A 21,256-nucleotide genomic window follows, 5' to 3' on the forward strand; every position below is an offset into this window, starting at 1 on the left:
CTGAGCACCCAGAGCTGCTCAGCCAGGCAAGATCAACTTTACTCGTCACGATGAGACTTCTTCTTCCTTAAATGTCTCCAGTTGTCCCGAGTTCCCTCTGACTGTCTCCTTGGTGCATTTAAACCTGTTCCTCCCTGTCCTCGTCTCCATTATCAGTCATCATAATTTTACCATCTCTGTGCAAGTCTGCAAATTTCTTTATTAAATCATAAGATTCTTAAATTCATCAAGTCTCTCTGTGCCTGGGTCCTCGTCACAAAACATGACATCACTGCTTTGTACATTTTAACCCAATTTAATCCCACATTTGTGAAAGAAAAGCAAAATACTGCAACAGTCTGTAACAAAACCATCAAATCAGATAAAGGTTATTTAAATGCTGCAAAAGAAGAATGGATTGGAATAAAAAAAAAACACATCCTAAACTTAATTACTTTACTGGGGGAAAATGATGAATGGGGATCATAGTGAGTATTAAGTAAACAGAGTGCATTTTTTGGACAGAGATTCACTTTTAAGGTGTGTGTGTGTAATACAATACAGATACATGAAAATAGACTCCAAAAATAGAGTCATTGAAATGTACAAATTATTGATAAAAAAAAATAAATTATAAAATTGGAGGCAACTTTGCCTATGGTACAATGTATGAAAGTATCTTTACTGCAGATACTACTATGGCTCTGCAGATTTATTCCTTTCATTTTAACCTGTGTCGCCTCACCTTGAAGTTGGAAAATACTTTTGGTGGTCAACTCTCTCAAGCAGTTTAACAGTTTCTGTTGTGCCTGTCACTGCTCCCTCTCTGTGTCCTTACCTAGTTCTTCCTGACCTTGCACTTTCTCCTCACGTTCCCCTCTTTCCTCGCTCCCTCTTTGGACTGATAATCATACACAAATAGATTGTATTCAATTAGATTAAAAAATTACATTAATATGAAAAAAATATTAAGATCAATAATAAAAAAAAGTCCTCTCTCAGTGTACTTTCAACCAAAAGGCAAATAACCAAACCACATGAACATCTAATAAAAGATATAAACATTGAAGCACTGATCCAACATTATCCTTTATTGACGGATCCTTTGTTCTTACACTTTTACCTGAATGTGGCTCCTGGGTTTAATCTTGGCACATATGACAAAATAAGCAGCTTCTCTCACTCCATTTCAAACAGGACAGTGGTAACAACAGCAGGCTACGGACAATTTTAAGTTTTAGATTTTAAACAGCCTGTATACATTTCAATGGGAGCAACAGGACAGTCAAATGTCGCTGATTTTACTACAGAGCAGGACGGATTGTAGAGTAGCAAACATCGTCGGGAAACACGTTTCAACACTGCAGGTTACCTGGTGTAATGTTTTTCAGCTAAAAAGAAACATGGCCTGACTCCTACCAACTATATAAAGAGTAACTGAAGGTTAAATGCAGCTAATATGTCCTGTTTTAAGCCAGGCACTCACACCTCCGCTCCGCTGCGTCTCAGCCACCATCGCTCTGGCAGAAAGAGCGCTAGAGCCAGAGCAGGGGAGAGCTGGAACAAACCATTTTGGGAGGGGGTGGGGGGGGTATGTATACTTTTGTTGTTAAAATATTACGTCTCAACCAAGTACTGTATGTTTTTTATATTTTTAGTAGTGTATCACACAAACAGCAAGTGTTGTCAAAAAAAAGTAAGAAATCTTTGGGGGTGCTTTGATTCATTTTGCTGAAGCACCCCCAAAAATGGGCTAAAATCGCCCCTGGTGTAAAGTGTTTTGAGTGCCCACGTAACGTAGAAGCAGTTACTGTCACCGCACACCTGTGTAGAACAACTTGAATCCACCTGCAGTGCTCCTGCTCTCCCTCCACACACCCACACCCAGCGCCTCTCTCCCACCCTCCCTCCTTCTTGTGTGTCTTCAGGCAGCAGCAGAGTTGGCCGACCCTATGTGGAAAGCGCATTTTTGTAATAATGGCCGTTTGATTCGGCCGAGGCTTTGTGGCGGATCCCCTTCCCGATGTAACCTTCCCCGTTTCTGCCGGCCTGGGACCAGCGTGTGGCTCCCCGTGGCTGAGTCATTATTGTGGGTTTATATCGTTATGTATGGAAGATATGCTGTAGATATTGTGCACGCTGCTGTTGCTGCTGCTTGAAATTTGTAGTAAACAACAGAGCGACGGATGTGACGTACGAGAAAGGGGTGGGGCTGGCCTCACATGTGATTAGTGGGTGTGTGTTGTCTTTTCCTCTCATTCAGTGCGACGTTTTATTAAAGTTGTAAGATGGCGACGGTGCATCTGAGGATCGGGGATCTAGTGTGGTGAGTAACCTTTAGACAAGGTTGAGTGCTCCGGTTCCTGTCTGCGGGCCATAGAGCAGCGCTGCATTAGGACGTGTGGCAGTGATGTTTCTCCGTGCCGTAAACCAGGTGTAATCCTTGCAAGTGTTTCCCGTGCTGGGTTAGTGGATAGCCGACCCAAACAAATCGCTAACCGAGCTGACTCAGCCTGCAGCCGACGCTAGCTGCTGGCTAGCAAACAAGCTACAGTAACGGTTTAGACCCAAACTAGGCAGCTGTTTTTCCCCATGCAAACTTGTCTTTGGAGATCATTTTATTCCCCGTCGTGTGTGTGTGCGTGCAGACCTACGTTACACGGGCTCAGTGCCTCGGCTCGTGGAAATGTTGTGGTCTGCGACGATCTTTGCTAGCAGCGGAGCCTGAGCGGATGTCTGCGCTCGGCTTCCGTGTTACTGCGGGCGGGCACATTTGCAAGTTTTTCGTAAAGGCTTGATTTCCACACATTTGCGCATTTGTTTGTTGAGACCGTTACAAATGCACCGCGGGAAGGGTGGCAGACGACGCAGTTAGCAATCTGAGTGAAACCGGGCCGAACAAGTGCTGAGAAGGCGAGGGCAGTGTGCGGAGGCACGGCGACAAATCCCACCGAGCGCCGCGAGCTGAGCACGGGTACTGATCAGTACCAGCCGTCTGCGAATCCTGCTGTTAGCGCTCAGACTGCTGGCTCAATACTTTAGTACCGAATCAACACCGCGGGGGGTTGAGGCGGGCAGCTGATGCCACACAGACCTGGGAGTGATCCGCGCTTGGCCCAGTTTCTCTTTATCTGACAGTTCATGGAGTCTGACTTTCACTGATAATGTTAGCTGATGTATCGCGTCGCCAAAGCTCATTGTGGGACTGCTGAGCAGAGAGAGTACAGTGAACTGTGAAGATCGCGGGCTCGGTGCTGACTGTGTGGTCTTATTTCAGGGGGAAGCTCGGTCGTTACCCACCATGGCCAGGAAAGGTAAGGAGCCACAGCTTGTCCATGCCTCTGTTAAATTAAGAAAATGACGGTAACGTTACACCAAAACACTCTCGTTTCAGATAGTGAGCCCCCCCAAGGACCTGAAAAAGCCCAGGGGCAAGAAATGCCACTTTGTGAAGTTCTTTGGAACAGAGGACCAGTAAGTATGGATCATCAGCTTCATGTTCTGGCCAAGCATGCTGTGCCTTCTCCAGCTGATGCGGGAGAGTTGTGTGTCTGTGTGTCTCCAGTGCCTGGATCAAAGTAGAACAGCTGAAGCCGTACCATGCCCACAAAGAAGAGATGATCAAGATAAATAAAGGAAAGCGCTTCCAGCAAGCTGTTGATGCAGTGGAGGACTTCTTAAAGAAAGCAAAGGGGAAAGAACAGGTGAAGCACGACACCTAACACCGAGAAGATGCAGAAAAATCACAGTCTGCTTAGATGTAACCCTGTACGTGATGACTGGAGGTTTTAAATTCATAGCAAGCAGCACCACAGTAATTTGCCTAATTAATGCTGAGCCTTTTGCTCAGTGTCTTTATTCACATAGACTGTCACAAACAGGTGTTTGTTTTTCTTTGTTTTATTTCTTTTTCTTAATCGAGAACATTAAAAGGGACTCGTGTGCTGTTAATGGTCAGAGAAGTCTGTGGCCACGTCCCCACAGAGCCCAGGACCCACAGCTGTGGTGCTGCGTGCTTTTTTATAAAACTGAGTTTGTATGTGGAAATCTTCACATGCTGATGATGACGATGGGGCCTAGTAATCACACTAAAACAACAGGAGCAGCAGGAGTTCAGTGCAGCCTGCTGCCCTGCAGGTTGCTGTTTACAGAGCATAAACCTGTAGCTACAGAATGCAGTGGTCGCACAGGACAGTGAACGCATCGCTGGTCCTGGTCCCGCCTCCTCCTTACCCAGGTTTATGGAGATGAATCAGTCTGTTAGATACGATGCTCCTCTGGATATCCAGTGTACCTGCCGTTCTCACCCTCGCGAACCGTGTTGCGCATCACGTCGACTGGCTCGAGCAGTTCTTTGGGATTCCTGCTAGCTTTTTCCAAGAGAAGGTTTTACCAGTGATACAGGAAAGATGCTACAGACATTTTCTTTTACTTGCCCTGAGCTCACCGTCTCAACAGCTCTGACTGTTTGCTTGTATGGGAGTTACTCGTCCTCTTTGCATGCAGCCTCTGTGTTGGTCTGTTGATGATGTGGATGCCCAGGTTCTTGGACTTCTCCACCACATCAACATCCCACAGGTGGTGTATCCTTCCTCTTCCTTTTGAAGTCAGTCAGCATCTCTTTTGTCTGATTCACATCCAGAAGGAGATTCCTCCCGTAGTCCAGCACTAGTACATCCAACCACTGCAGCTTTGTCACAGTGTCTGTAGGTGGCGTGACCCAGAGCTGTACTGAGAGTCTGAGGTGTGCACGATGAACCGCTGTCAGTAATCCACAGGATGTAGGGCTGTAGCTTCTCCGCTGAGAAATCAAAGGTGATCATCACCATGGAGATGGGAGTGCACTCTGTGTGTTATGTATGATTACATCATTTCCTCTGACATTTGTTTTTGTGTCTTTGTGAGCAAAGACTAGTCTCTACATCACCTTCATCACATGAGATGTGAGGGTCGGTGGATGACGTTTGGGCTGGTGTGGCTTGTAAATGCCCGATGCACTGAACAGCAGGTCTACTGCTCTTCTGTCTACAGCTGAAATGTTGTTGGCAGGTTGCTAATGTTTTATTCGGTGACATGCGATTAATGTTGTTGGTAATAACAATAAAGCATTAGGCTGCCATGTAGCAGGGGTGCTACTGTGGAGTGTGCAATGTCACATGCTCCCTCTGCATAGCTGCTGAGTGTAGATGTATCTCATGGGTCATGGATGTGTAAATGGAGCAGAGGTTGGTGCCTCATAGATTCAAATCTAAACAGTGTTTGAAACTCAAAACTGAAGTGCTGCAGAACGTACTGCACACTGTTCTCATCATTTCCTTCTTCAGTGTAACAAATACCAACATGGAGCACGTATGGAGAAAAATGAGCCTCAGTGGTTACAGCACGAGCCACGTGCAGTGAGTTGTGTGTAACCTTTGAGCACATGCTTCAATCCACACACAAATATGAAGCCATCTGACCACACGTAAAACTATCCGGTTGTTCAGTCTGACGTCACTAGCCGTGTCTGGGCCTAAACTCCGCTGCAGGTCCATATATCAAACGATCACTATGGCATTACTGAGAGTTGAAAAACTGTCTAAAGTCTTTCATCTTTAATAAAATGATCAGCGTTCTGCTCTACCAGGTGTAACAATTGAGTTTAACATCCAGGCATCCATGAAAACGGAATTTATGACATTTAAAGGAGTTAGAAGTTAGCAGGGAGTTAGCTCGCTAGCTTCTATCTAAATACAATATAGCATGTCCTGACTGCGGGGTTTTGGAAACAAATTCAAACGTACAGCTCTGTTATCACTTCCAGCATAAATGAAGACAGAAAACTAAACAGCAGTGACGTTTGTAGGGTTACTGAAGTTGGGCTAGCTGGTATATAATGATGTGCTACGTGACCGCTAGCGACACAGCTATGTTAGCATGATATAAACAAGCTAACTTTTTTTCCACTCGATAAAAGTTAACGTGAGTGTTCTCGGTGGTCAGGAACAAATGTAATCGCATGGCAGGATGCTGTAAAAGGACCAAACTTCAGCCAGGAGAACAACTGAGATAATCCATCCACAATACGAGGTTAGTCATTCATATACTGCTGCATGGGCTGGGCTGTAGTTACATCCTAAGGTTTTAAAAACTGAGCTTAAATAAATGATTAGCGGTAATAAAGGGAGGTCAACAGGGATCACTGACTGTTTTAGGAGCTTTTTGAGATCAAATAGAAGAAAATACAAAACATTAAACATGTTAACAACACAAAAATCATATTAAACGCAGACTACTTTAGACCCGGAAGTAGGATTCGTCGCGTCATCCCTGAACAACCGGATATGCTGATCATTTACGCACAGTTTAGGAAGTTCAGCTTCACAAATGGGATGCGTTTGTCTTTCTCTGCATCCAGCTGTCTACTGCATGCAACGTTCCTCTCCATCACTTACAAACCCTAAAATATGAGTGCACCAGTCGGCTGATCCGCACAGATCACATGCCTGCGTCGGATTCTGAGACAAATTTCATGCTGCCAGCTTCACACAGATCACACAAATGTAAGCTGTGTTCTTGTCCCAGTTCTTCTTCCTATTTGGATCGATTCACCACAGATCGCCGTGACTCGACTCGGATCGACTGGTTTTCCGTTACAATCTGGTTCTACTAACGTGCGTGGTTGTCATCATAGCAACATGGCCGAGCATCCCGTGGTGAAATTGATATGTGACATGGATTCCACAAAAAAGGTGGACATCGTTGTTGTTGTGCTTGTTACCAGTTTCAGACACTGTAAAAGATATTTGATTCGAATCTTACTGTTATCTAATAACAGCAGGCTAACACTAATATTAGCTTAATGACTAACCCTGAACATGTTAGCGTGTAGCAGCAGCTTATTTAAACCATAAGCTAACCTTCACAGAGTACTGTGTGGTGTCTGTAACCATAAATCTGTCCTTTGGTCGTTCTGTTCGTTTAGAATAAGCCCAGATGTCCCAGTTTTACACTGGGTCTTGAATGCAGCTTACATTTGTGGATGTGTGTGAAGCTGGCAGCATGAAATCTGTCTCCCCACGCTGCCATGTGATCTGTGCATAACAGGCAGTTGGTGCACAGAGAAATGTTGCATGTGGCAGACATTTGTACGCACAGAGAGAGTTTTGAATGAGGAAACTGTCCGGACCTGAACTGAAGAAGTGATCAGTGTGTACGCCTTTGTATAGTAATAGTTTTACTGGTAGATACAGTTTGGAGCTGAGCTTCCACACAACACATGGATCCTCGTGGTGTGGTGCAGAGGGGGGTTCGTGGTGGATTAGGTTGGGGCTGCAGCTATCGAAGGTTTTAGTAATCGAGTAATCTGTCCTCGGTTCCATCGATAAATCAAGTAGAAGAATCCTTTAATTGTCACTAGGGCTGAGCCATATTATACAGTTTACGGTAATACCGGTACAATGTTAGGCAACGATGAGAAAATGAAATATCGCGATAGAATTTGGGTAAAACGCGCATGTGCAGTGCCTTTGTTGTCATACGCACATGGCCGAAAAAGCATGGCAGATTGAGTAAAACGGATGAACCAGAATTGGTTTGTAAAAATGGTGCCACTTGGAACTGGTTTGGTGTTTGTCCGGCAGATACACAACAAAGCACAGTTTTTTTTTGTTTGTTTTTTTTGTTTGTTTTTTTGTAGAACATGCAGGCGGCCGTCGTTATTGCCGTATTTGTCGCACTAAGGTGCTCGTAAATCAGAGTAATCTGGGTCCTAAACTCCGTCCCCTTCAGGTCCCAAAGTCATGAAGTTTAACATCCAGGCATCCATGAAAACAGGATTTATTACATTTATCAGAGTTAGAAGTTAGCAGGAAGCTAGCGGAAGTTAGCTCGCTAGTTTCGCTAGTTACCTAAGCATGATATAGCATGTTCTGACTGAGAGATTTCTGAAAACATTCAAACGTACAGCTCTGCTATCACTTCCAACATAAATGAAGACAGGAAACTAAACAGCAGTGACGTTTGTAGGGTTACTGAAGTTGGGCTAGCTGGTATATAAGGATGTGCTACGTGATCGCTAGCGACACAGCTATGTTAGCATAGCATAAACAGTGAAGCTGGAGGACGAACACTAACACTTTTCCCCTCAAAAGTTAACGTGAAGGTTCCTGATGGTTAGGGACAAATGTAATCGCATGGCAGGATGCTGTAAACGGACCAAACTTCAGTCAGGAGAACAACTAAGATAATCCATCCACAATACGAGGTTAGTCATTAATATACTGCAACAACATGGGAATAGAGCCGCTGTGATAGAATACAGCATTAATGACTCGATGGCACAGAAGTGGAGGAAGCAAGAAGAATGAGTTTAATAAAGTTTGATTTATCTGACTGCTTTGTTTCTTGTGTCTTATAATCCCGTGCACCTTATGGTCCGAGAAATACATATTTGACTTTTTTATTTGGCACACTGCAGTTTAATGTTGCAAAGCACCTCTTTTTAACTTCAGTGGATATTATACATGGTTATGCTCAGGATATGTCAGCCCATTTCTACTGGAGATGCCTTTTGGTTAAACTGTCAGCAAGGAATTTGCATTTGCACTGTTAAATTTTTATAAAGCTTTAATGTACATAAAAACAGCTGCTTGTTTAAGTGAAAATAAATGGATGGGTTTTTTTTTGTGCTTGTAAAGTTGTTCATGTTTGAGTTTGTGTGTAAGCCTCTAACACGGTGGCTGCAGTGAAGAAGCCAGCGTGTGCTTGTGTTAATTCAGTGGCTCAGAGTTTTACTGGTACATTTTATTGGCTTGTGAAAAATCTGAATCTAATTTAACGAACTCAGCATTTGATATTATTTCACGTTGAGTCTGAAACACGGAGCAGCTACAGAGGTTGCTTTTCCTCACGTCGGAGTTTGTTGATCAGCTGTTGGGATGAAGGACTCGCGCTAGCTTTTTCCGGCTGTTTTGGAAAACACATTTTCTTTTGGCTCCGCCTCTTTGCGTTGAAATGTCCCAGTGTCACCATCACTGCTGCTGTTGGGTCTGCGTGGGCTCGTTGTTGTCACTCTGTATTGGTTTGCTGCTACCAACTATGTTTCCACTGCACGTCTGTTTGTCGTGGCAAATGTGCACTCACGTTTCCATGGTGACAGTGGTGAGAGCCGCGTGTTAAACAAAGCATCGAGTCGAATTTTTCATTTACAGAATTACTGGATGAACGGCTGCAGCCCTGTTTGTTACTATTTTCAGGCAGATTTCTCTCCATAAACGTAAACACGTCTCATCACTGAGACTTTTCTCACGACATGTGAATAAACACATTCAGTTTGGCAGCTCAGTGACACTGTGTGTGTTTTTGAAAGAACTCAGATGGCAAAGGAGACTCAAAAGGAAAGAAGACGCCCAACAAGCCACTAAAAATTCTGGATGAGGATGATGAGGACCTCAGTGCCCTAAAGGACCCCTCTGAGAAGGTCAGTTCAGACGCTAACACCACTGTGAAGATGACTGTATTTTATTGTAAAGGTTAAAAACGGTTCCCTTCCTGTCAGTGCTTGTCTAAAATATCAGAATCAAACCTGCTTGGACTGTTTTTGAAATATTATTATAAAACAACACCTGAGTTACATTTTGTAGCCACAGAAACAAAGAGTGTGGAGGACTAGTGAGTCAAAGTGAACCACATCCAGCTTCCATTGCTGTTCACAATTCATCTGTTTCCTGTTAAGAATGTGTGATGGTTTAAACAAACCAAAGTAAAAATAATCCAGTCGAGTCTCCTGCACATGATAGAGACAGCGCCCCCTGCAGCAGACACTGACCTCTGCAGATTTCTCACTGATTTAAAGGTGAATATGTGTCTTTTTTCCTCCTTAAGGACTTAGCTGACTCTGACCCCGAGCCATCCACTATTGAGAGGCTGGGGGCTGGACCGGGCTCAGGATTCAAATGGGAAAGCAGCGTAGGTGAACGCCCCCTCCCACCAAGCCTTGTCTTGACTTCTACCTGACCTTAATCTTTGGCTTTAATTCACCAGCAACTGCAGACCTTTCCCTTCTGGCTTGTTTGGTGCTCTCTGTGACTGCTCAGATTGTTTGCTGTGATCTTGAAATGGTCAGCAAGGCTGCGTGCAGGGCTCAGTGCCACATGGAGCTTTGATTAGGGCTGGGCGTTTTGACTGAGAAATATTATAATTCAGATCATTTATCAGCACTGACACCACAGCAGAGGCCTTTGTGTCAAAGTAAGTGAGCATAAAACAGAAAAACATGAAGCAGATTTTCCTGGCCCGACTTTTTACAGCAGCCTTAAAAATATTCTGCAGTAGAACAAAAACTGAAGAAAACCACGAATCAGCATCTGAACATGACCTGATGCTGCTGAAGTCACAGAGGTTTGATTAGAGACACAGCTGAGAGTTTTGTAAAAGTTGACATTTCTTCAGTATTGACAGCAGAAATGAGGCTTTCTCGTCCAGAGTCGTTTTTGAAGTTTTGCTGTACAAATAATGCAGAAAACAGAGATCTGAGACTGGAAGCTGTTCCTGAAGTACACAGAGAGACAGAGCTGCGCAGGAAGTGAGATCTTATTGTGGCGGAAGCTAAACAGCCAAAGTCCGAGTGAATTAATGACGATGTTGATCAAACATGTAGTTTGATCTTCTTTTGCTGCTGGTTCAGTGAATTTTGGTCCGAGTGATGAAACCTGCAGCATCAGAGTCTGTGAGGTGTCGGCGTTCAGCAGCGACGTGTCTGCACACGTGCTGTCGGGGCTCCATCCACGCTCCGTGTTTACATCTTTGTGCACAATCCGTCTTCCTGCTCTCATTTACTGCTTTAGCTGTTTGGTGGCGGTGAAATAGTTTCGTGAGCTTTAATCCAAGTTTCTGGCAAAATACATTTATATTTAAAAATGGATTTAGGATTGAATGAATCGATGTGGCTTTATTCAAGCTAAACTCGATTTGAAACCGAAAATCAATTTTTTAAACCCTCCGTAGTTTTAGTTTATTTGGCTGCCTGCTCCCTGACCTTCACTGACAGGTTAGGAAGCAGGCAGCCTCGGAGGTGTCATGAGGACCGAGCTGGTCCTTGGTTACGGGATGTGACCGCGCTGAAATGAAATGCCCTTTGACAGGTTTGTATGTGTACGTATGCAAACGGCTCACCCACCAAAACAATGCAGACAGTAACAGTTTTTATTTGTCAGTAAACATTTGGGTGGGTGAAGGTGTCCAAACGTCAGCCTGCTACTGCACGTTACAGCTAATTATTGTCCCAGGAAGCAGTTCAAGCCCCCGTGTTAGTGCAGTGAGAGCCAGCGGCTCCTCAGGCTGCTTCATCACGCTTCCTTGTTTTAGTTTCCGGTCTATGCAAAACATCCATTTCCTCTTTGTCCGTCGTGTTAGGCAGAAATAACTGCACGTTCCTTTAGTCATGTAAAGCTCGTTCAATCAGTTTTTGGCTAAAATGGAGCCGTGAAACCAGTCTGTAACTGGGGCCTCGTCACTGGTTTCTACTTTTATAGAGAAGGACAGTGAACTTGTGGGGTCACCAGCCAAAGTCCGAGTGAATTAATGACGATGTTGATCAAACATGTAGTTTGATCTTCTTTTGCTGCTGGTTCAGTGAATTTTGGTCCGAGTGATGAAACCTGCAGCATCAGAGTCTGTGAGGTGTCGGCGTTCAGCAGCGACGTGTCTGCACACGTGCTGTCGGGGCTCCATCCACGCTCCGTGTTTACATCTTTGTGCACAATCCGTCTTCCTGCTCTCATTTACTGCTTTAGCTGTTTGGTGGCGGTGAAATAGTTTCGTGAGCTTTAATCCAAGTTTCTGGCAAAATACATTTATATTTAAAAATGGATTTAGGATTGAATGAATCGATGTGGCTTTATTCAAGCTAAACTCGATTTGAAACCGAAAATCAATTTTTTAAACCCTCCGTAGTTTTAGTTTATTTGGCTGCCTGCTCCCTGACCTTCACTGACAGGTTAGGAAGCAGGCAGCCTCGGAGGTGTCATGAGGACCGAGCTGGTCCTTGGTTACGGGATGTGACCGCGCTGAATGAAATGCCCTTTGACAGGTTTGTATGTGTACGTATGCAAACGGCTCACCCACCAAAACAATGCAGACAGTAACAGTTTTTATTTGTCAGTAAACATTTGGGTGGGTGAAGGTGTCCAAACGTCAGCCTGCTACTGCACGTTACAGCTAATTATTGTCCCAGGAAGCAGTTCAAGCCCCCGTGTTAGTGCAGTGAGAGCCAGCGGCTCCTCAGGCTGCTTCATCACGCTTCCTTGTTTTAGTTTCCGGTCTATGCAAAACATCCATTTCCTCTTTGTCCGTCGTGTTAGGCAGAAATAACTGCACGTTCCTTTAGTCATGTAAAGCTCGTTCAATCAGTTTTTGGCTAAAATGGAGCCGTGAACCAGTCTGTAACTGGGGCCTCGTCACTGGTTTCTACTTTTATAGAGAAGGACAGTGAACTTGTGGGGTCACCTCATTTTAATAGAAGTATCAGAGTTCAATCTGCACTTTGTGGCGCAAACTAACACACATTTCCATGTTAACGTTGTCCTGCTTTGTAACTCCAGTATGCTAACGTTCACAGACAGAAGAGCTGCATCGTCCTCTCGTAATTAACCAAAGTTATGAGCGCCAGCTAGATGCATGCAGCATGCAGCACTTGTTACAGATCTGAATCTTATATTTCTATTCATTTCAGATGGTGTGTTTTCTTTTTACCCCTTTAATAAGCCGTACCAAGGGCCACCTTAAAAACCAGGGCCACGTGTATGTTTGCATCACAGATCCGCTGACGGCTGCCTCCATAATAACAATTACAGCACTGTGCAAAAGTCTGGAGCCACCCTTTATTTCTTTAGATTTTACTACTGAGGAGCCTTTTCAGAGCTGTTCGCCCCTCGGCTGGCTGATAAGGTTTTGTTGTCACCCTGTCGGTTGTGCAACGGCGACTCCTTGTTCCTAGAGTATTTCAAAGTAGAATGGGAGGCAGAGCCTTCAGTTTTCAGGCCCCTCTTCTGTGGAACCAGCTTCCAGTTTGGATTCAGGAGACAGACACTATCTCTACTTTCAAGATTAGGCTTCAAACTTTCCTTTTTGCTAAAGCATATAGTTAGGGCTGGACCAGGTGACCCTGAATCCTCCCTTAGTTATGCTGCAATAGACGTAGGCTGCCGGGGGATTCCCATGATGCATTGAGTTTTTCCTTTCCAGTCTCCTTTCTCACTCAGCATGTGTTAACAGACCTCTCTGCATTGAATCGTTAGTTATTATTAACCCCTGTCTCTCTTCCACAGCATGTCTTTATCCTGTCTTCCTTCTCTCACCCCAACCAATCGCAGCAGATGGCCCCGCCCCTCCCTGAGCCTGGTTCTGCTGGAGGTTTCTTCCTGTTAAAAGGGAGTTTTTCCTTCCCACTGTTGCCAAAAGGGCTTGCTCACAGGGGGTCATCATCGTTGGCGTTCTGTGTTATTGTAGGGTCGACCTTACAGGATAACGCACCATGAGCCGGTTGTTGTTGTCATTTAATGCTGTATAAATAAAATTGAATTGAACCAAATATTCTCTTTCAGGCTCATTAGAGTAGTACAAACTTACATACTGTACTTCATGTCTGTTTACAGCTGTTACACCTACTTCTCATTTTCCTAAGATAAAATGAAGGAAATAAGGTGTGGCTTTAGACTCGTTGCTGCTTCCCCAATTAAGCCCGAAATTCATAAAATCATAAAACTGGTGCTCTGCAAGAGTGTATCTCTAAAATGTCCATGTGTGAGGCTGCAGGTGAGATCATTACAGGCGTGGCTGTGGGAAGATGGCATGATGCAAACACCACCGCGCCTTAATGTGCTGTGTTGATGTTTACCTCGAATGTTTTCTTTTAAAACACTGTAGAGTGCAGACAGGCTGCCAACATTAGCTTTTAATGCAGGAGCTTTAGAACATGATTGAGTGGCTCTAACACTGTAACCTGTCAGATCACTGCACGTCTGTATGAACACTCATCCACTGCACTCTGTGTTGTAGCCTGTGAAGGATGATCCACATTTTCACCACTTTCTGCTCAGCCAGTCTGAAAAGGTAAGCAGGAACATGTGGTCAGAGGTTTCCATATACTCCGCATAGGCATGAATGACGGCTCATTTAAGTTTCTAATGTTTTTTACAACAACAAACAGGAATATGGTTTCCATTTATCTAGAATGTTCTCTGATTCGCACACCTGCACCAACACCAACATTTGGTTGCATGTTCTGGAGCCATCAGCACTCCGGAGTTCGGTTAAATTGGTTGGTTTGGTTTCTTGGCATGGACCAGTGTTTAATAGGTCTGAGGTCGGGCCTTTGGGAAGGACATTAGGCTGCTTTTCAAAACCAGTTTGTGGTGTGTTTGGGATCATTGTCCTGTTGGAAAACCCAATCGTGTCGGAGGTTGAGGTTTTTTATTCCATTCACTCTGTGCAGTGTGCCAGTGTCGATGCTGCCTCCACCGTGTTTGACAGGTGGTACCGTGTTCTTCATTTTGAAGGCCTTAGATCTTTGTCTCATCTGGACTTTAAAGTTTGTGCAACAGCAAACATGAGTTTAGCTTGAAGGTCAGTTTTGGATCAGGGGCTTCTGTCCATGGTGACTCGCTGGGACTCCACAGTTGTTGGCATTAAGATGTTAGTAGGACATAATCTCCACTGGAGAAGAGTTGTTTTTAACATCTCCAACACTTCAAACCTGATGAAATTCAATATCTGGTGTAAGATTTGTTTCACTGACACATTGTTTCTTATTGCAGCAACCACCAGTTAGTCTGCAACACAAACTTCACTTCTACACTCACATGTTTTCATGTCTAAGTTGGTCCTCTAATAATTCAGTTAATTAGATGAATTAAAAATGATGAAGTGTGTTTATAAAGCTTGCTGTAGTGGCAGCTGGTGACACTGTCAGTTATGTACCAGTTACTTGATGGCGTATGATGATTCCCGGTTCTGTAAGGAATGTGATGCAGATTATCTCCTCAGTCTGTCCACTTTGCTGCTTTTAGCACTAACTGATTATCGATTGGTGTGAAATGAAAACATGTTGTATGAATTACAGCTCGTTAAAAACGACTCGTTTTAAATATAAGTTGCATTGTTTTTACTTTGTCACCTCTGCGCCCACAGCCAGCTTCGTCAATGGAGCCCATTAGCAAACGCCTGAAGATCATTGAAGAGGTAAAAGCAATAATGTAGGCTGCTTTGATTTGCTTGAAATGATTGTTCATTGGCAGGAACAGAGACTTGCATGTGTGCACGGTGCATACCAGGCAAAGGACATGTGATTAATTTTTTCATTTAGTTCCCGTGAGTGTGATTTCTATAGATTTGCCTCTGATTGTGCAGGTCACGGGGTCAACATCTATCCAAGCAGCAGACAGCACAGCGATCAACGGCAGCATCACACCCACAGATAAGCGGTATGGCACATCCTCGTCACAGGGTTACACAACACTGTTGCTAAATTGATCACAGGGCTCGTTTTCATGCTTTGATCTGTATGTTCTCGGCTTCTGCTCTTCAGAATAGGCTTCCTGGGTCTGGGGCTGATGGGTAGCGGCATTGTTTCCAACCTGTTGAAAATGGGTCATGTCGTGACAGTGTGGAACCGCACTGCAGAAAAGGTAAACGCACTCATGGTCAGCCAGTGGCTGCTGTCTCTAACACGATCACATTCAGTCAGATTATAGGTTCAGCAGTATTAAAGCGCCCAACGTGGACGTGGTTGGTTGAAAGGGGGTGTGGCTTGCTGCTGATTCCTCCCTGCTATGTTTCAGTGTGACCTGTTCATCCAGGAGGGGGCACGGTTAGGCCGCACTCCTGCAGAAGTGGCCTCCATGTGTGACATCACCTTCTCCTGTGTGTCTGACCCTAAGGCTGCCAGAGACGTGAGTACGCTGCACCGTGGCATGTTCAACACCAGTCTGCAAATAACAAGCTAACGACAGAATAAACGTGAAGAAAAATCAAATGGATCCATGATTTCATGCATTCATCAAGTGCACAGAGAGTGAGTGGGTGGGGATTGTCATGGGTGAAGTGGGCGGGGCTATAAATGAACAGAAAGGTGCTCAGACTTTTTGAGTCACTGGCGCCAGCTGGTGTTTCACTGTAAGGAACATGGGTGTGAACGCGGCTCTTTGATGGATGTGACAAAGTTGTTCATTGAACAGGTCGTTGATATTTAACTCTGAATCACACCAACAGTTATCGTGTGAGGCAAAGACACTAATGCAGATCAATCACATAGCTCTATATTCACATTTCTGTCTTTTATGAAGTTGGTGTTGGGACCCAGTGGAGTCCTACAAGGAATCAGACCGGGCAAATGCTACGTAGAGATGTCTACAGTCGATCCAGAGACCATCACAGAGCTCTCACAGGTAAACACCAGCATGATCCAGTAAATAAAATGATTTTAAAACTGTCTCATGCTGCCTTCATCTCGGTTAGAAGTACCTACAGTAGGAGCAGCTGAGTGTATCAATAAATTCTTATTCAGTATTTGAATGTCAGGTGATCACGTCACGGGGCGGCCGCTTCCTGGAAGCTCCGGTGGCAGGAAGCCAGCAGCTGTCCAACGACGGGATGCTGGTCATCCTGGCAGCTGGCGACAGGACGGTCTATGAGGACTGCAGCAGCTGCTTCCAGGCCATGGGCAAGACCTCGTTTTTTCTGGGTACGGAAAGATCGGCGTCCAGTACACTCAGCAAGGCCCACGCAGAAGACGGATGAAGTGTTGGGCTTTAGACATCCGAGGGGACACACATGCAGCAAAAGGAACTTGAGTTATTTGTGTGCCTTTGTCTATCAGTCTGCACCAGCCCATATCGACAAGATGAAAACATGAGAACTGCTCCTTTGTTATTAATCCGTGGCTGTCTTCCTCAGTGTCTCTCTCCCATCTCTCGCCCCTCCCTCAGCCTGCTTCTGTGGGAGGTTTCTTCTTTCCTTCCTTTAGCACCTTGTTGTGATCTGGTGCTATGTAAATAAAAATTGTAGTGAATCATTGTAGCCAGTGCAGACTGATGGCACAGAGGATTTGGGCCAGATTATAACTCTGTGTGTGTGTGTGTGTGTGTGTGTGTGTGTGTGTGTGTGTGTGTGTGTGTGTGTGTGTGTGTGTGTGTGTGTTTGTGTTTTAAGGTGAGGCAGGGAATGCTGCAAGGATGATGCTAATCCTCAACATGGTTCAAGGCAGCTTCATGGCCACTATTGCAGAGGGGCTAACATTGGCACAGGCCACGGGCCAATCACAGCAGACCTTCCTGGACATCCTGTGCCAGGGTCAGATGGCTAGCACCTTTGTGGACCAGAAATGCCAGAGTAAGTCAACACAGAGTGTGACGTCACTGCTCACTTTGATTTGTTGTCATTAGGGCTGCCATGATTAGTCGACTAGTCACGATTACGTCGACTATCAAACTCGTCGACGACTGATTTAATAGTCGACGCGTCGTTTGAAGCTTTGTAAGATCACAAAAGACGCAGGAATAAGTAGCAGGATTTAAGAGTGTAATAACGGACTGAAACAGAAGATGGCAGCACTGCATGTACAAGGATGCCAGCTGCCGTTAAACAACAAGAAGAAGAAGAAGCAGCTGTGTCCGGTATTGTAGCTGTGTCCAAATTCAGGAACTGCATCCTCCTGTGCCCGCATTAGTAGGCCGGTTACGTTACAGCGACACGACGAAGACGGTCCAAATTTGAAGACTCCGACAAATGAGCCCTTCATGTCCCCAGATTTGAAGGATGGGTGGGGTGTATACTTCGTGGCCCAACCTATCCCAGAATTCATAGCGCAGCCCAGCTCAGTTTCCAACAATGGCGGCAGCTAGTTAGTGTTAATATTACTCTTATTATTCTTTCTGGGTCACAAAATAAACGTTTAACATATTTTCAGGCGAGAATGTAGCTGTGGAAACATCAAATATCGGCTCAGTTTATCAGGACACCACATATTTTCAAAAGCGCTCCGACGTTTTCAGAGACGTCTGTTACCCACTAGCTCGATAGCGAGCCGGGGGCTAGGCACTTTTTTCAGTGTTTTATTTGTTCCTGAGTAAATCGGTTTGGCTGAGATTAAAGTTATAGTTTTTACACAGCTGAATAAACATCAAGCAGACAGCTGATTATCAGAAGTGTGAGATGCTCGAGGATTTACTTTATATTTTAGATAGCAAGAAGTTTATTAAACTTCACCAAAACAATTTGCAGATTTCATTAAAATTTAATAAACTATCATCTTGTCTTTATTTTTAATTAGCACAGACCTTGAACACTTCAAGCTGTAAGCTAATGATAGTTATATAAGAGCAGAGCTGCTGGTGCAATAAGCTGTACGTTTTACGCCCAATGGATGATGATCTGATTAGTCGACTATCAAAATAACCGTTTGTGGCAGCCCTAGTTGTCATAGTGTAGTGGCTTCGCCTAACAGTCAAAGATCCGTGGTTGAACTGGGGAACGTGCCAAATCGAGACTGCAGCTTATTTTTTCTTCTTCTTTTTTTTAGTCTTAACTGGGACAAAAACAAGTCCCATGAATATCAGGAGGTCCTACTGTAACCTAGCCTGTAATGACCGTCTTCCTGCCCCTTCCAGATATTTTACAGGGCAACTTTAAACCAGACTACTATTTGAAACACATTCAGAAGGACCTAAGGCTAGCCATCTCCATGGGCGACATGGCCAACCATCCAACCCCGATGGCTGCAGCTGCCAACGAGGTACAGCTCTCACAGCTTTCTTCTCTAAATTTCTGTAATTCTTTGTGGTAAAACTTTTCTTCTCAGAAATGAAGTGTTTCCTGCTCATGTTGCTTGTCCTCTAACATATGAGCCTTGGGGCAGCAGAAACGTTTTTTTCTCCGTTGTCCAGCCGTTGTTTTCTGTTTTGCAGGTTTATAAGCGGGCCAAGGCACTGGACCAGTCGGACAATGACATTTCAGCAGTTTACAGAGCCTACATTCACTAGAGCGAGGTGTGGCCTGGCCTGTGGACCACACAGTCTTTGATCCCTCCTTTTCTCCCTTTGTCATTAAAGGTTTTTTGTTTTTAATTTGAAACTTTTATTTTATTTTTCACCCCAGTGCCAGCCGCGTTACCTGCCCGCAATTCCGGGACTGTAATTCCGTGTTTTAGAGGCAACATTAAGCATTGCACTGACTGTACTGTGGGAATTTTATGCTGTAAGAGTGCCAGGAACGAGGCTGAACTACTGCACTGCTGCAGTTTGCCGTCAGAGGGGCGCTTTGCCTCGTTCCTGACATCGTTGTTATAAAACAGTATGAGTAATGCTGGGCGCTACTGTCAAGCTAAACAAATTGCCATGTGGAATCAGAACCCTAACATATTTGAGTTTTCCCCCTTTTGTTTAATTATCTGTGTGAGCTCTGCTCCAGAAATCCATGAGAGTAAGCAACAGAACATGCCACTGCATTGCCTTAATATTGTAACCCCTCGGGTCCTTCGACAATACACGTATTTATTTATGCCTCTTTTAAGGTCTTCTTTGTGCAGTTGGCTTCTTCCCGTGTGTAACCACAGAATTTAGGCTTTTCCATTAGTGTGATTTTGTTTGAAACAAGTGGAGGACAAAGCTGCAGATGTGCCGAGGCCTTAAAATGCAGATGTTTCTCCTCATGGTTTGAGATTTCCACTTTTGAAACGCTTCGGCCTTTCTCGTGGAAGACTTTGTTTTTCCTCTTTAAATATATGAACCTAGATCGATCCCGTTTGAGCTGACAGCTCAGTGTTGAATCGTTGTTAGGCGCTAGCGTTAGAGCCAAGCTAAGGCCAGAGTGACACTTAAACTGTAGGCCCTGTAGACTTTAGTCAAAGCAGACCAACACACAGGTCGTTTTAGACACTATTTGTTACATGACTGTGTTCACTCAGTCTGAGTCTCAATGCTTGATATTGATTTGGTCGGCTGGCCTCAATAAAATTACGAGCAAACAAAGTGGGCGGAGGTTTGACTGTAAAGGTCATCACAGGCTGGCACAACACAACTGAGCAGTGAGGTTTGTGGCCCAGCTTGTGACAGATGATCATTAAAATGAAATCCCAAAGAGATGTTGGAGGTCTCAGTTATAGTAGTTTATCTACAATATGTTACTGAGTGTTTCATGTATTTAATGTTTGGACTCAGATCTTTGTGATTGCAGCATTGGCTGTGTGTGTTGGCCCTGACAGGCTCCAGCCACCCAGATAAAGACAATTACTGAGATGGTGAGGGAACAACACGGCCCAACACTGTATGAATCCATCACAGGCCCCGTGGGCCAAGCTTTGACTTCCCAACATGATATGAAGCCAGCTCACTGGTGTCCTCACAGGGCTTAGTGATTTTAGTCTTATTGGTACCCATGAAGACCTCTGCTATGTAGCATCAAACGTACCTGCTATCAGTAAGACAGCGTATGCAAGTACAAATGTGGCACAGTAGTGAGGTTTTCTTCTTCTCTGCTTCAAACTCAAAGATGCGACATATCTTCTAAGACTGACAGGGCTCGGCCACCAGTCAACCAAGGGGATTATTCTGATACTTTAGGGTGTCGGCGGCGTCGTGTTTGAAGTCGTTAGTCCAAGTTTATTCTGTCCCATATGTTCAGGAAGTGCTGCGGCAGGCCTACAAACATGTGAGGGTCATTTTTATTTTCAGATTGAACATTGAAACCAAATGGCTTTTGAAAACGTGCGTCTGCACCACCAGGTTGGTCTACTGTATCTTATCCAGTATGACATGAAGAAACCAAAACGGGCCGATCACCCACCAGTTCATGGTTTTATCATCTGAGGCTACACGTTTGTCGAAACGTAGTTACCAAGCGATCTGTGAGAAACATTTTGTTAGCCAAGGTTAAGTTTTTAATTTTGGTTTGTCAGACACGCTCTAGACTTCAAAGAGCTGTTTTTAGAAGATGTAAATAGCACATTAGGATAAGTAGGGTTCCTTTTCTATCTGCGGTAATCAGGATTAATGAAGAAGCTACTTTTGGTTTTGACTCTACAGAGCGAATGTCTAACATCTGTGTCTTAATACTGTAGATTGCTCAGTTCAAATGTAAATGGTTTATAAATATATGGCTTATATAATCTGGCTTATTGTGATGGAATAATGACTGGGATCCCATTGATGCAAGGTGGGAGGAACTTTGGGGCTATTTATGATTTTGTGTACATGTGAAAATATCAAGACTTTTGTGCTGTTTAATAAATCCTAAACTCCTAATT

General features: G+C 44.4%; 1 protein-coding gene across 4 annotated transcripts; it reads left to right on the forward strand.

The window, feature by feature from the left end:
- The first annotated feature begins 2,155 nt into the window (after positions 1-2,155).
- On the forward strand, positions 2,156-21,256 carry glyr1 (glyoxylate reductase 1 homolog (Arabidopsis)). Of its 4 annotated transcripts, XM_026186285.1 has the most exons (16): positions 2,156-2,305; positions 3,257-3,293; positions 3,374-3,453; positions 3,545-3,683; positions 9,329-9,439; positions 9,844-9,927; positions 14,017-14,070; positions 15,148-15,198; positions 15,367-15,440; positions 15,545-15,644; positions 15,798-15,908; positions 16,302-16,403; positions 16,537-16,699; positions 17,167-17,346; positions 18,624-18,748; positions 18,921-21,256. In XM_026186285.1, exons 1-16 carry the CDS (start codon positions 2,268-2,270, stop codon positions 18,993-18,995), a joined length of 1,524 nt encoding a protein of 507 aa, XP_026042070.1. In that variant the 5' UTR covers positions 2,156-2,267; the 3' UTR covers positions 18,996-21,256. The 4 variants fall into 4 exon arrangements, with proteins under 4 accessions (XP_026042070.1, XP_026042071.1, XP_026042072.1 ...); XM_026186286.1 differs by lacking the exon at positions 14,017-14,070; XM_026186287.1 differs by lacking the exon at positions 9,844-9,927 and having other exon boundaries at positions 2,160-2,305.

This window comes from Astatotilapia calliptera, chromosome 12 (genome assembly GCF_900246225.1).
Source record: "Astatotilapia calliptera chromosome 12, fAstCal1.2, whole genome shotgun sequence".
NCBI classification, from domain to species: Eukaryota; Metazoa; Chordata; class Actinopteri; order Cichliformes; family Cichlidae; genus Astatotilapia; species Astatotilapia calliptera.